The sequence below is a fragment of the Oncorhynchus clarkii genome, chromosome 24 (assembly GCF_045791955.1).
Source record: "Oncorhynchus clarkii lewisi isolate Uvic-CL-2024 chromosome 24, UVic_Ocla_1.0, whole genome shotgun sequence".
NCBI classification, from domain to species: domain Eukaryota; kingdom Metazoa; phylum Chordata; class Actinopteri; order Salmoniformes; family Salmonidae; genus Oncorhynchus; species Oncorhynchus clarkii.
The window spans coordinates 18,481,693-18,497,113 of record NC_092170.1 but is presented as its reverse complement, the minus strand read 5'-3'; the positions used below and the strand labels follow the sequence as shown (position 1 = coordinate 18,497,113).

The 15,421-nt window shown below is 44.5% G+C and overlaps 1 protein-coding gene across 2 annotated transcripts in view; it reads right to left on the bottom strand.

Annotated features, from left to right (window-relative positions):
* The window catches only part of LOC139382762 (calcium-binding protein 8), a 56,044-nt gene that overhangs the window by 29,371 nt on the left and 11,252 nt on the right, over nucleotides 1-15,421 (bottom strand). For both annotated transcript variants that reach the window (XM_071126898.1, XM_071126897.1), the window contains exons 2-4: nucleotides 12,673-12,797; nucleotides 8,834-8,977; nucleotides 4,351-4,463 (exon numbers count right to left, since the gene is read on the bottom strand). In XM_071126898.1, coding sequence (XP_070982999.1) covers nucleotides 4,351-4,463; nucleotides 8,834-8,977; nucleotides 12,673-12,790 — 375 coding nt within the window. In that variant the 5' untranslated portion in view covers nucleotides 12,791-12,797. The remainder of the gene's footprint in view (nucleotides 1-4,350; nucleotides 4,464-8,833; nucleotides 8,978-12,672; nucleotides 12,798-15,421) is intronic.

The following is a 15,421-nucleotide window of genomic DNA, read 5'->3' as shown; positions in this document are numbered from 1 at the left end:
CCCTCTTTGGAGGACAACTATAGACACAGGAGTAGCTAGAAATCATCTGAGCAACTCCAATTCCCTGATTTCCCCCCACTTCTCAGAAAGATACAGCCACGCGCACTGGTCTCCTATCAGCAAGTCAAGGTCAGAGCACCTCATCTCAGCCAAACAGGGTTGGCACGGAGACCACTGTGTCTGCACCTGCAGCACCAGAGAGCATGTCCTCACAGTGAAAACCAAGAGCTTCTGCTCCCCAGAGACAGACTGGGTCACAGCCATGATAGCATCAGAGAGAGAACCCTGCCAAGTGTGCTCCACAGAGCCAAATGTCCCTCTTTTTCTCTCTCTCTCTCCGTCCTGGACTGTTCTCTCTCTCTCTCTCTCTCTCTCCCTGAGTGTGGTTCTCTCTCTCTCTAAGTGTTGTTCTTTCACTTGCTCTCGTTGTCTTTCTCTCCCTTTCACTCTTTGATTAATTCGCTTTCACCCCCTACTTCTGTTACTCGCTCGAATCTTCTCACCCTGTCACTTTATAACTCTCTACTCTGACTCTGACTCCCTCGCTAGCTATCATCCTCTCCCCCTCCATTTCAATGCAGGAACATCTGGCCAAACGGCGCATGGATTATGTCCTGCCACCATCTCCAAGGCAGGAGGCACTGCTACCAGACAAGACAACATCTGGCCATCAGGAACTGTCACACTACACTCTGCCTCTACACACTGACACACTGCACTCTGCCTCTAAACACTACACACTGACACACTACACTCTGCCTCTACACACTGACACACTGACATACTACACTCTACCTCTACACACTGACACAATGACACTCTACACTCTGCCTCTACACACTGACACACTGCACTCTGCCTCTACACCCTACACTCTGCCTCTACACACTACACTTTGCCTCTACACACTGACACACTACACTCTGTCGCTACACACTACACACTGACACACTGCACTCTGCCTCTACACACTACACTCTGCCTCTACACACTGACACACTGACACACTACACTCTGCCTCTACACACTACACACAGACACACTACATTCTGCCTCTACACTCTGCCTCTACACACTGACACACTGCACTCTGCCTCTACACACTGACACACTGCACTCTGCCTCTACACACTACACTCTGCCGCTACACTCTGTCGCTACACACTACACACTGACACACCGCACTCTGCCTCTACACACTACACTCTACCCCTTCACACTACACACTGACACACTACACTCTGCCTCTACACACTGACACACTGCACTCTGCCTCTACACACTGACACACTGCACTCTGCCTCTACACACTGACACACTGCACTCTGCCTCTACACACTACACTCTACCCCTTCACACAACACACTGACACACTACACTCTGCCTCTACACACTGACACACTACACTCTGCCTCTACACACTGACACACTACACTCTGCCTCTACCCCTTCACACTACACACTGACACACTACACTCTGCCTCTACACACTACACACTGACACACTACACTCTGCCTCTACACTCTGCCTCTACACACCGACACACTGCCCTCTGCCTCTACACACTGACACACTGCACTACACACTGACACACTACACTCTGCCTCTACACACTGACACACTGCCTCTACACACTACACTCTGCCTCTACACTCTGTCGCTACACACTACACACTGACAGACTACACTCTGCCTCTACACACTGACACACTGCACTCTGCCTCTACACACTACACTCTACCCCTTCACACTACACACTGACACACTACACTCTGCCTCTACACACTGACACACTACACTCTGCCTCTACACACTACACTCTACCCTTTCACACTACACACTGACACACTACACTCTGCCTCTACACACTGACACACTACACTCTGCCTGTACACACTACACTCTACCCCTTCACACTACACACTGACACACTACACTCTGCCTCTACACACTACACACTACCCCGTCACACTACACACTGACACACTACACTCTGCCTCTACACACTGACACACTGACACACTACACTCTGCCTCTACACACTACACTCTGCCTCTACAAACTACACTCTGCCTCTACACACTGACACATTACACTCTGTCGCTACACACTACACACTGACACACTACACTCTGCCTCTACACACTACACTCTGCCTCTACACACTACACTCTGCCTCTACACACTGACACACTTCCTCTACACACTACACTCTGCCTCTACACACTACACACTGACACACAACACTGCCCCTACACACTGACACACAACACTCTGCCTCTACACACTACACTCTACCCCTTCACACTACACTGTGCCTCTACACTCTACACTCTGCCTCTACACACTACACTCTGCCTCTACACACTACACTCTACCCCTTCACACTACCACACTGAAACACTACACTCTACCTCTACACACTACACTCTGCCTCTACACACTACACTCTGCCTCTACACACTTCACTCTACCCCTTCACACTACACTCTGTCTCTACACACTACACTCTGCCTCTACACACTACACTCTGCTTCTACACACTACACTCTGCTTCTACACACTACACTCTACCCCTTCACACTACACACTGAAACACTACACTCTGCCTCTACACACTACACTCTGCCTCTACACACTACACTCTGCTTCTACACACTACGCTCTGCTTCTACACACTACACTCTACCCCTTCACACTACACTCTGCCTCTACACACTACACTCTGCCTCTACACACTACACTCTGCCTCTACACACTACACTCTGTCTCTACACACTACACTCTGCCTCTACACACTACACTCTGCCTCTACACACTACACTCTGCCTCTAAAAACTACACTCTGCCTCTACACACTGACACATTACACTCTGTCGCTACACACTACACACTGACACACTGCACTCTGCCTCTACACACTACACTCTGCCTCTACACACTACACTCTGCCTCTACACACTGACACACTTCCTCTACACACTACACTCTGCCTCTACACACTAAACACTGACACACAACACTGCCCCTACACACTGACACACAACACTCTGCCTCTACACACTACACTCTACCCCTTCACACTACACTGTGCCTCTACACTCTACACTCTGCCTCTACACACTACACTCTGCCTCTACACACTACACTCTACCCCTTCACACTACCACACTGAAACACTACACTCTACCTCTACACACTACACTCTGCCTCTACACACTACACTCTGCCTCTACACACTTCACTCTACCCCTTCACACTACACTCTGTCTCTACACACTACACTCTGCCTCTACACACTACACTCTGCTTCTACACACTACACTCTGCTTCTACACACTACACTCTACCCCTTCACACTACACACTGAAACACTACACTCTGCCTCTACACACTACACTCTGCCTCTACACACTACACTCTGCTTCTACACACTACGCTCTGCTTCTACACACTACACTCTACCCCTTCACACTACACACTTCCTCTACACACTACACTCTGCCTCTACACACTAAACACTGACACACAACACTGCCCCTACACACTGACACACAACACTCTGCCTCTACACACTACACTCTACCCCTTCACACTACACTGTGCCTCTACACTCTACACTCTGCCTCTACACACTACACTCTGCCTCTACACACTACACTCTACCCCTTCACACTACCACACTGAAACACTACACTCTACCTCTACACACTACACTCTGCCTCTACACACTACACTCTGCCTCTACACACTTCACTCTACCCCTTCACACTACACTCTGTCTCTACACACTACACTCTGCCTCTACACACTACACTCTGCTTCTACACACTACACTCTGCTTCTACACACTACACTCTACCCCTTCACACTACACACTGAAACACTACACTCTGCCTCTACACACTACACTCTGCCTCTACACACTACACTCTGCTTCTACACACTACACTCTGCTTCTACACACTACACTCTGCTTCTACACACTGCACTCTACCCCTTCACACTACACTCTGCCTCTACACACTACACTCTGCCTCTACACACTACACTCTGTCTCTACACACTACACTCTGCCTCTACACACTACACTCTGCCTCTACACACTACACTCTGCCTCTACACACTACACTCTGCCTCTACACACTACACTCTGCCTCTACACACTACACTCTGTCTCTACACACTACACTCTACCCCTTCACACTACACACTGAAACACTACACTCTGTCTCTTTGATTTCATTGCCAGCTATTGCACAGCCTGGCCATGACTGCAGCTATTGCAGGCCAGTGCTTGGTAAAGGAAAGGTGATAGAAGATAGAGGTTAAAAGAGAGAAGTCCTTACCTGCCAGAATATACTGTCTATCGTGCTCCCCAGGAAGCCCTCCCTGGTTTCAGAAGACAGGAGCTTGGGTCCCAGGATCGTCATGAACTCATCGAAGTCTACCTGCCCGTCTCCTAGACACAGTATGACATGTCTTATTCACAAAGTTTAATTGCAAATCAGTAAGAAGGACACAAACTATATGTTAATTTGAGTCTGTGTTCTTTCCATTCTATACCTATTCTCTCTCCTGCCTCCTCTTCTTCATTTCCCTGCAGAAGAGGTTGTGTGCTGCCCATGCAGGATAACTCAATCTGCCCCTTCACTCTTTTTCTCCTCCCTTTCCCCTGACAGGGGTGACCTCCTTAAGGCACGCTGGCACTGTCACATTTGATGCCATCGATTGCCCCTCTCTGTGCCCATGCATATGCAGAGTGGCATCCTGCCTCATCACTGGGGACAGTCAGCCAGAGTAGACAGTGCAGTCAGGGCCCCTGAGCTATCATGATGGATGGATGGATGGATGGACAGATGGATGGATGGATGGACAGATGGATGGATGGATGGACAGATGGACGGATGGATGGATGGATGGATGGATGGATGGATGGATGGATGGATGGATGGATGGATGGATGGATAGATAGATGGATGGACAGATGGATGGACAGATGGATGGATGGATAGATGGATGGATGGCTGGACAGATGGACGGATGGATGGATGGATGGATGGATGGATGGATGGATGGATGGATGGACAGATGGATGGACAGATGGATGGATGTGATTTAAACCATAAACACTTCCTAACAAAAGCAGCTGATGACAGGCATCATGTATGACGAACATTACACCACTATAAAAAGAAAATGGAGCAATTGCAATGCTGATATCTCGAACAAAGACCACAAGCTCATAAGCAATCCACCAAGGGCATTCTGCTGAGCTGGATAACAATCTGAGGGATCGTTCTGAAAGTAGGACAGATTATCAGATCAACTCAATGAGTCAATCCATATTTTATAGTGATCAGCTGGACTTTTGCAGCTGCTGCTCAGAGAGAAAGAATCAATGGCCATCCGTGAATGTGTCACGTGTCTCTAATTCACACAGCTGCTAGCTTGGCAAAGACGCAATAAACACCCTCAAATCCCATTTATCTGGCAATGTTCTTGGCTATGGATGCCTCCTCCGTTTGATCACCCTGGTCTTTTGTGTTGTGTCCACAGACATGAAAATTAGATGAGATTGAAGCCAATTGCTTTTCACAGAACGCAAATGTACGTTTTTAAAACATCTCTCACTGTAATAATAGAGACTTAATAGCAACAGCAATCCAGTCCACCCTTCTTATCTTGGCTAGCGAGTTTATCTCCTTCTGAAGGAATGTCTTCACTCAGTCACAGCGAGTGAAATCAACTGACGATTTCAAAGGCATCGCAGATGAGAAATGGTCCTCCAGTTCTCCCCCTCTACCAAACCAACAGGGATCAACAGGGACTCATACATTGATTGCTGTCACACCTCAGAATGTACAAGCACTATCTATAACAAATATGACAGATAGGTGCTCCTCGCTGTTCTAACCTGCCATAGCAGGAGACGAAAGCAGTATTTCAAACAAACCTTCAATTTGATAGCAGGTATACTTTAACAGGAGGAGAAATTGTTTTGCTATTCATTCTTATCTCAAGTGGAGAGGCAATAGGAAGCAGTCCACATCCTTGAGCATTCAGTTATCCCCTTTCTATCATTCTCTGCACCATTCCAACACACTACAGTTTTTATTGCAATTCTGCCAAACAAAACAAAACAAACAAACAGCAAACATTTGAGTGGAGAATGCAAGTTAAAAAAAAAGACTAATGGGTGAAAAACTTGAATATTTTTCAGTTATGTAGTGTTTTGAAACATAAGGCCAGCAAATGCCATTTGTTACATAATGTGTGTGGCTATTACTGTGGACACATCTAATGTTTCCACAGAAGGTGATGGCTTTCAATTGAAGAGTTGATTTCCAAAATGCTATAACCACCAATTCCTTACGTGTTTTTTCATCAGAAGTGATTGCTTATGGGTACCTTCATGTGTACCCATGTGTGAAAATGAAAATGTGTTTTTTGCAAAACACTAGCTTATTTCCATTGTTTAGCTGGAATGGAATGGTCATATCCTGTATATTTGACTGTGATATGTGGTTGTCTCACCCAGCTATCTTAAGATGAATGCACTAATACTGTAAGTCACTCTGGATAAGAGCATCTGCTAAATGACAAAAATGTCAAATGTAAATGTTTTACTTACAGATCTCATATTACTGTATTGAAAACATTTGTAAAATGTCTTGTTAAATATGAATGTCACAAATATAGCATTTGTACAGTTCTTTATACTTGACTGTGTACTTATTTCTCTGAGATTTCTTTGAAACCATCAAGTGATAGATTTTAAACAAACACATTTGTCATTGAACAACCCCATGCCATGATTAGATAGTGAGAAAACACACCAATCTCTTTCATAAGATCTTTAAACAATTAAAGCTAATCTACCAACATTTTTGTAAATGTAGAGTGCCTTTCGGAAAGTATTCAGACCCCTGGACTTTTTCCACATTTTGCTATGTTACAGCCTTATTCTAAAATGGATTAGATTGTCTTTTTCACCTCATCAATCTAAACACAATAGCCGATAATGGAGAAAAAAAATATAAATATCACTTTTACATAAGTATTGAGACCCTTTGCTCAGTACTTTGTTGAAGCACCTTGTCAGCGATTCTTCTTCTGGGTAAGAAATGCAACAAACTTGAGAGAGAGATCCTCTCAAGCTCTTTCAGGTTGAATGGGGAGCGTTCTGTTCTCTCCAGAGATATTCGATCGGGTTCAAGTCCAGGCTCTGGCTGACCCACTCAAGGACATTCAGTGATGCTGCCACCACCATGCTTCACCGTAGGGATGGTGCCAGGTTTCCTCCAGATTTCAGGCCAAAGAGTTCAATCTTGGTTACATCAGACCAGAGAATCTTGTTTCTCATGGACTGAGAGTCTTTTGGTGCCTTTTGGCAAACTCTAAGCGGACTGTCATGTGCCTTTTACTGAGGAGTAGCTTCCATCTGGCCACTACCATAAAGGCCTGATTGGTGGAGTGCTGCAGAGACGGTTGTCCTTCTGGAAGTTTATCCCATCTCCACAGAGGAAGTCTGGAGTGATCATCGGGTTCTTGGTCAGCTCCCTGACCAGGGAGTCTTGGTGGTTCCAAACTTCTTTGATTTAAGAATGATGGAGGCCACTGTGTTCTTGGGGACCTCCAATGCTGCTGAAATGTTTTGTTACCCTTCCCCAGATCTGTGCCACGACACAATCCTGTCTCGGAGCTCTACGGACAATTCTTTTGACCTCATGGCTTGGATTTAGCTCTGACATGCACTGTCAACTGTGGGACCTTACATAGACAGGTGAATTTACCACAGGTGCTCCAATCAAGTTGTAGAAACATCTCAAGGATGATAAATGGATACAGGATGCACCTGAGCTCAATTTTTTGTTTTGTAGCAAAGGGTCTGAAAACTTATATAAATAAGGTATTTCTGTTTTTGGTTTTTAATACATTAGCAAAAATGTCTAAAAACCTGTTTTTGCTTTGTCATTATGTGGTGTTGTATGTTGATTGCTGAGGATTTTTTTTATTTAATCCATTTTAGAATAAGGCTGTAACGTAACAAAATGTGGATAAAGTCAATGGGTCTGAATACTTTCTGAAGGCACTGTATATCTTTGTCAGGTAGGGACAGGCTTCAGTACAGAAACCACAGGCACCCTATGTGACCTACTGTAATCACGTGTTGTGTGTGTGCGTGCATGGTGCGTGCGCGTTTGTGCGTGAATGTGTTAGCATAAATATGTGCAATACGGTGTATTAAGATGAAATGGAGCAAGGGACCACAGCCAACACGTTACACATCTACAGCTTAGAGGTAGATATTGCTACAGTGGGACTATAGGATGTGTTAAATGCTCCTCCGGTGTGTGTTTGGATAGTAGGATCCTTCATGCTTATTTAAAGTGTAAAAGTCATGATTTGAATGTATGGTGCGAATGAGTGCACATTTCTGTGTGCATATAATGTACTGCATGTACATGAAAATGTGTGTGCATAATGGTGAATGAGTACTCATGTAAATGTATTGATTATGCTTGTGATTATGTCATCATAGGTAGGCCCATGTGTATGAATGTGTAAAAAAGGAAGAACGGGATATATTTATGTATATGTGTGTGTCTGATGGTGTGTCTATGACCCTGTCCCTGTCTTTGTGTGTGCGTGATCATGGTGTGAAAACAGGAAGGAAGGGATCTGTTTATGTTTAAATATGTGTGTGTGCGAGTAACAGGTCCCATTCCTGTCTCTCACTGGACTCAAACATAGGACCTTCTGTTACACGTGCAACTGCATGTGTCTGTGTACTATAAATGTGTGAAATGTGTACTGAATGTGACTCACCATCCATGTCTAGTCTCTGCATGATGATGGCCAGCTCCACCTCACTGGGCATGTATCCCAGAGACCTCATGGCCATGCCCAGCTCCTGCTTGGAGATGAACCCGTTCCCATCCCGGTCCAACACCCTGAACGCCTCCCGGATCTCTGTCAACACAAACACACACAAGGAGAAGGGAGAGGAGAGGGAGCATCCATCAACGTTAGGGATTCTTTCAGCTCTGTGCCTTAGCTCAAGAACAAGAACAATGACATCTGCAATAACCGGGTAGGCAACTTTTATGGTGGTGTCAAATAAGCTTGCCCTGTGTGTACGACAAGTCACTGTACTGTGTCTGTGTTACTCCTTACCTTCAGTTTTTAACACACCCGTTAACGCTGAGCCTAAAAGTCAGCAGGCTCCGCTATGCTTTTATGAATTCATATTTTATTAGTGTGTCCACAGAGAGGAGAGGTCTTATGACTGGGAGGCAGTAAGCAGGAAGAAAGAGACAGAGAGAGAGAGAACTAGAGAGAGAGACAGAGAGAGAAAGAGAGAGAGGAATAGAGAGAGAAAGAGAGAGAGGAATAGAGAGAGAAAGAGAGAGAGGAATAGAGAGAGAGAGGGGAAAGAGAGAAAGGCAGCCACGGGTATTTTTAATTAAAGGTAGAATTTCAGATCTCTAAAGAACACTATGTTTGCATGGTATGCTTCAGAACACTAATGAATACTGGATAATTTGAGGATGGGTACTACTGGAATACATGGCTTTAACTCACCAGGACCATGGAGAGAAAGAGGGAGTCACCCAAGACCCAGTCTAACTCAAACATGAATCAAGTCCAAATGTGTTCCAGATATGGGATGCAATGTCATACACTTTTTGAGAACATGTGCTAACAAGAACATGAATATTACGGGTCCAGTCTTGAAAAGACCATGCGATAAACAAAACATAGTGCTGGTAGAGTTCTTGGCTGAAACAATGAGAAAGAGCAAACAACAGGTTAACTTACACTTATTGTAGTCCAAAGATAACCCAAGCATGAAGTAAAGTTTCATCCTAGAGGTGACCTGCCCATGCTGCCAATCTTTAGCCTATCCTTGGTCAATCATCTGTCAATCATCTACTGAGAAGCTGTCATTCCTTCATAGCCAGTTAGGGGAGTAGGAGTGATTTGGTGCTCTGAGCTGCAAGGAGGACAATGGTGTGTAAATGCCATGGTTTTTCTCTGTATTTAAATCACCTTGTAAAATGAGAAACTATATTTCGGGTCATTAAAAGCACTCAGATGTTTACTGAGGGCTCAGGTTAGTCATTCTACCAGCCTCTGAACAGTCTTTTGTTATTCCCTGCTTCCCAAGACATCTGGCCCGAGCAAACACACTTAGCCATTTGCCTTCATAACGCAGTACAAAAGCTAGTTCCAACCAGACGCTTGTTTTAGAGAACACACACAGACACACACACAGCATAACACAACAAACAGAGAACAACACAAGCACAATAAAGGTGTATGGATTTATTTTGGTACACTGAAATGAGCGTCTCATGAATAAACCCACCAGGAGGAGCAGAGTGAGTGACTCAGGCCTTTGTAGAGTAGGTTCCTGTGTCTGAGGACTCGGGCCCATTTGAACACAACAACAACATTCAGACCACGTGTCATATATTCATACAGATCTTTTCCGCTATTTTGCTATTTCATGCTCCACTGCTCCCATATCCATTAGGGCCCTCTTCTGATGCTCTGAAAACCAAAGCTTTACCGCGGAGAACGACGACAAAGAACGGATGACAAAACACTACCAAAGGAACAGGAAAATTTCAGACAGAGAAATAAATCAGAGTAGAAAAATACTTTAGAGCCACTTCAACAGCACCCTGCTTTGCAATCTAGGCCGAGTGCATCAGCACGCTCATGTTCAGTAGGGCACACCGTAGCAAAACTTTTTACAATGTAAAACTTCAATATTTGTTCTAATTGGACAACTTCAAGTAGTATCTCCTGGATGGAAAACATTTTCTCCCTACTAAACACTACTGATCTCTACTTTTCCAGTGTTTATAATGAGTTCTATTTGCTATGTGATATAAAGTTAGTTAGTATGTCTCTGTAAATGATAATCTCATACACACATCTTGCCTGACCTTTCAGAGACAGCAGCAGAAGCAGTAGCAGCACAGATCGACAGAGGCAAGACTACCTGGTACGCAAAGATCTCTACCCACACCAACATCTATTCTACACGCTGCAGCGCTCAGAGCACTACACACACACACATACCAACCACACACAAATCAGACAGTCCACATCATGCAGAACAAGACACAAAGGGAAACCACATCCCCTCTCCAACAGGCTGAGAGTTTAACAATGTGTAGCTGTACTAAAGCTAACTGACGACAACGTGCTGTATGTGGTGAGTCAGATAGTTCAACTCAGTGCAGTTACACTGAATCACGTTAATGGCCATAGATAAAGACACTTACAGGTAGGAACACCAAATTGCCTCAGTAAATATCCCCATGGTGGAAATGGTGAGCATGCTAAATGGTAGCTTTGTGTAAGCTATTATGGATAAACTAATAAGCCAAGGAGATGATTGCTAATCATTACTGTAGTGTAGTGTGTATATATGATCAATAACTTTGTCTTTATTTCTGCTGACAGAGGTGCAGTATATGCGTATTTGTCCATTACATTGATTGACCTTATGAGGACCTCCCAATAAGAACTATATACATTACCCAATTCATTACATTTACCCAATACATTACCACTGTCCCAAAACAACTTAACAAATCAAACTAGAGAAAGCCATGCAGTGCAAACTGCCAATATTGCTGTAGCATAATAACACCACTCTGACTTTGACAGAGTAGGTGGCTATTAGCCATTTACGGTGCACTCTACATCCAATTTGCCATAGACACCTTAAAGGAAAACTTTCAAAATACAGAAATCATCATTGTATGATACATTTTGCATCATAAGATGATGATTTCTGTATTTTCAAAGTTACATATCTTGAAATTGATTGCGGACAAGCAAAACATTTTGAGACTATGTCAACAATGGACTACTGAAACAAATACCAAAAGATAGTTTTAGGGTGGAAGTTTCCTTTAATGTGACATCATTGGATTATTACAGTATTTGTAGTTGAAGCGTCTAGTGTAGTTCACTGTGAGCACTGTGATGATGTTAATAATAATAATATCGGGGCTGGGCTGGGCTCCACCTCCGGCCTGGCCAGTGGAGTGATTAGTCTCAGAACGACGTACAGAACACACACAAGACAAACACAGACTCATAAACACAGACTCAGCTACTGCCTCTAATTAATGTCAAAAACAGAGAGGGCAAAAGCCCATGAATCGAATTCTACTGGTGTGATAAGTGATGTTAGGAAAATGTAGTCATAGTTAAGAAGGTTCATAGTTTATAAAGACAACGGTTGGTTGGCTCCAGCGACAGGAGCAACTGGTGTTTTGACTGGTCCAACCTCACTGATTCATGTCAAAACTGTGAATACTGTCTTACTACTTATCCCATTACTCTCTCTAGCCTACTGTTTATAGTACCCGTATCAAACACCCAAACCCCAGCCTTCCTCAAAGTCCCTCTATGCCCCTCACCAGCCAAATCCACAGTCCCAGTCCTAATCTCTATCCCCTCTCACCCAAACCAACTAACCAAGCCCAACCCAACCCAACCCAACATAACCCAACCCAACCAAGCCCAACCCAACCCAACATAACCCAACCAAACCCAACCCAACCCAACCCAACATAACCCAACCAAGCCCAAACCAACCTAGCCCCAGTAGTACCAGCCCAAGCCCTGAGGGGACTCACCGTTTAGCTCCTCCTCAGAGATGCTGGCCAGCTGGTCACAGTCGTTATCCTCAGACAGAGAGTGACTCAGATAGTTCCCCTTGTACAGCAGCCCTGCCGTCACATGGTGGAACGGCATCTTGTCCCTGAGAGAGAGAAAAAGGGTGGGGGGATTAGTTTAAGAACAGTTAGATCAGAACACGAGAGAGAGAGAGAGCGAGAGAAATCTAATGTTATGTGTCACATGCTTCATTAAACAACAGGTGTAGGCTAACAGTGAAATGCTTACTTACGGGCCCCTCCCAACAATGCAGAGAGAAAAATAGATAATAGAAAAATAATAACACGAGGAATAAATACAGAATGAGTAACGGTAACCTGGGTAACTGAGATAGATATGTACATATAGGTAGGGATAAAGTGACTAGGCAACAGGATAGATAATAAACAGAAGCAGCAGTCTATGTGATGAGTCAAAAGAGTTAGTGCCAAAAAGGGTCAATGCAGATTTCAAAGATTTTATTGAGTTACAGTTCATAAGGAAATCAGTCAATTGAAATAAATTCATTATGGCCCTAATCTATGGATTTCACGACTGTGAATACAGATATGCATCTGTTGGTCACAGACACCTTAAAAAAAAGTAGGGGTGTGGATCAGAAAACCAGTTAGTATCTGGTGTGACCACCATTTGCCTCATGCAGCGCAACACATCTCCTTCGCATATAGTTGATCAGGCTGTTGATTGCGGCCTGTGGAATGTTGTCCCACTTTTCTTCAATGGCTGTGTGAAGTTGCTGGATATTGTTGGGAACTGGAACAAGCTGTCATACATCATCCAGAGCATCCCAAACATGCTCAACGGGTGACATGTCTGGCGAGTACGCAGGCCATAGAAGAACAGGGACATTTTTAGCTTCCATTATTTGTGTACAGATCCTTGTGACATAGGGATGTGCACTATCATGCTGAAACATGAGTTGATGGCGACGGAAGAATGGCACGACAACGTGCTTGTCACGGTATCTCTGTGCATTCAAATTGCCATAGATAAATTGCAATTGTATTCGTAGTCCGTAGCTTATGCCTGCTCATACCATGACTCCAATGCCACGATGGCGCACTCTGTTCACAATGTTGACATCAGCAAACCACTCGTCCATACAACGCCCTATACATGGTCTGAGATTGTGAGGCCGGTTGGACGTACTAACAATTGAACGCTCCCTCAAAACTTGAGACATCTGTGGCATTGTGTTGTATGACAAAACTGCACATTTTAGAGTGGCCTTTTATTGTCCCCAGCAAAAGGTGCACCTGTGTAATGATCATGCTGTTTAATCAGCTTCTTGTTACGCTACAACTGTCAGGTGGATGGATTATCTTTGCAAAAGAGAAATGCTCATTAACAAGGATGTAAAAAATGTGTGCACAACATTTTAGAGAAATAAGCTTTTTGTGTGTATGAAAACTTTCGGGGATCTTTTATTTCAGCTCGTGAAACATGGAACCAACACTTTACATGTGCGTTTATAGTTTTGTTCAGTATATTTAACTAACTATATAGCAGTTTTATGGCTTGAGGTATAAGCTGTTCAGGGTCCTTTTGGTTTCAGGGCCTTCCTTTGACACCGCCTGGCATAGAGTTCCTAGATGGCAGGGAGCTTGGCCCCTGTGATGTACTGGGTCGTACGCACTACCCTCTGTAACGCTTTGCAGTCTAATGCCAAGCAGTTGCCATACCAAGCGGTGATGCAGCCAGTCAAGATCTTCTCAATGATGCAGCTGTAGAATGTTCTGAGTATTTTGAGGGACCATGCCAAATATTTTCAGCCTCCTGAGGGGCTTGTTGTGCCTTCTTCACGACTGTGTTGGTGTGTGTGGACTCTGATAATTCCTTAGTAATGTAGTCACCTAAGACCTTGAAGGTCTCGACCCGCTCCACTACAGCGCCATCGATATGGATGGGGGCGTGCTCGGCCCTCCGTTTCCTGTAGTTCACGATAAGCTCCTTTCTCTTGCTGAAGTGAGTATGTGGACACGTCTTCAAATGAGTGGATTTGGCTACTTCAGCCACACCCATTGCTGAAAAAATGAAAAAAAATCAATCACAAAGCCATGCAATCTCCATAGACAAGCATTTGCAATAGAATATATCTGCCCCGGTACACTGTAAGTGCTGTTATTGTGAAGTGGAAACGTCTAGGAGCAACAATGGCTCAGCCGTGAAGTGGTAGGCTACACAATCTTTCAGAACGGAACGCATGGTGTTGAAGCACGTAGAGCGTAAAAATCGTCTATCCTCGGTTGTAACACTCACTACTGAGTTCCAAACTGCCTCTGGAAGCATTGTCAGCACAAGGGGTTTCCATGGTCGAGCAGTTGCATACAAGCCTAAGATCACCATATGCAATGCCAAGTGTCGAATGGAGTGGTGTAAAGCTCGCCACCATTGGACTCTGGGGCAGTGGAAACACATTCTCTGGAGTGATGAATCACGCTTTACCATCTGGCAGTCAGACGGACGAATCTGGGTTTGGCGGATGCCAGGAGAACGCTACAATGAATAGTGCCAAACGTAGAGTTTGGTGGAGAAGGAATGGGTCTGGGGCTGGTTTTCATGGTTTGGGCTAGGCCCCTTAGTTCCGTTGAAGGAAAATCTTAACGCTACAGCATACAATGACATTCTTGACGATTCTGTGGCAAAAGTTGGGGAAGACCCTTTTCTGTTTCAACATGACAATGCCATTGTGCACAAAGCAAGGTCCAT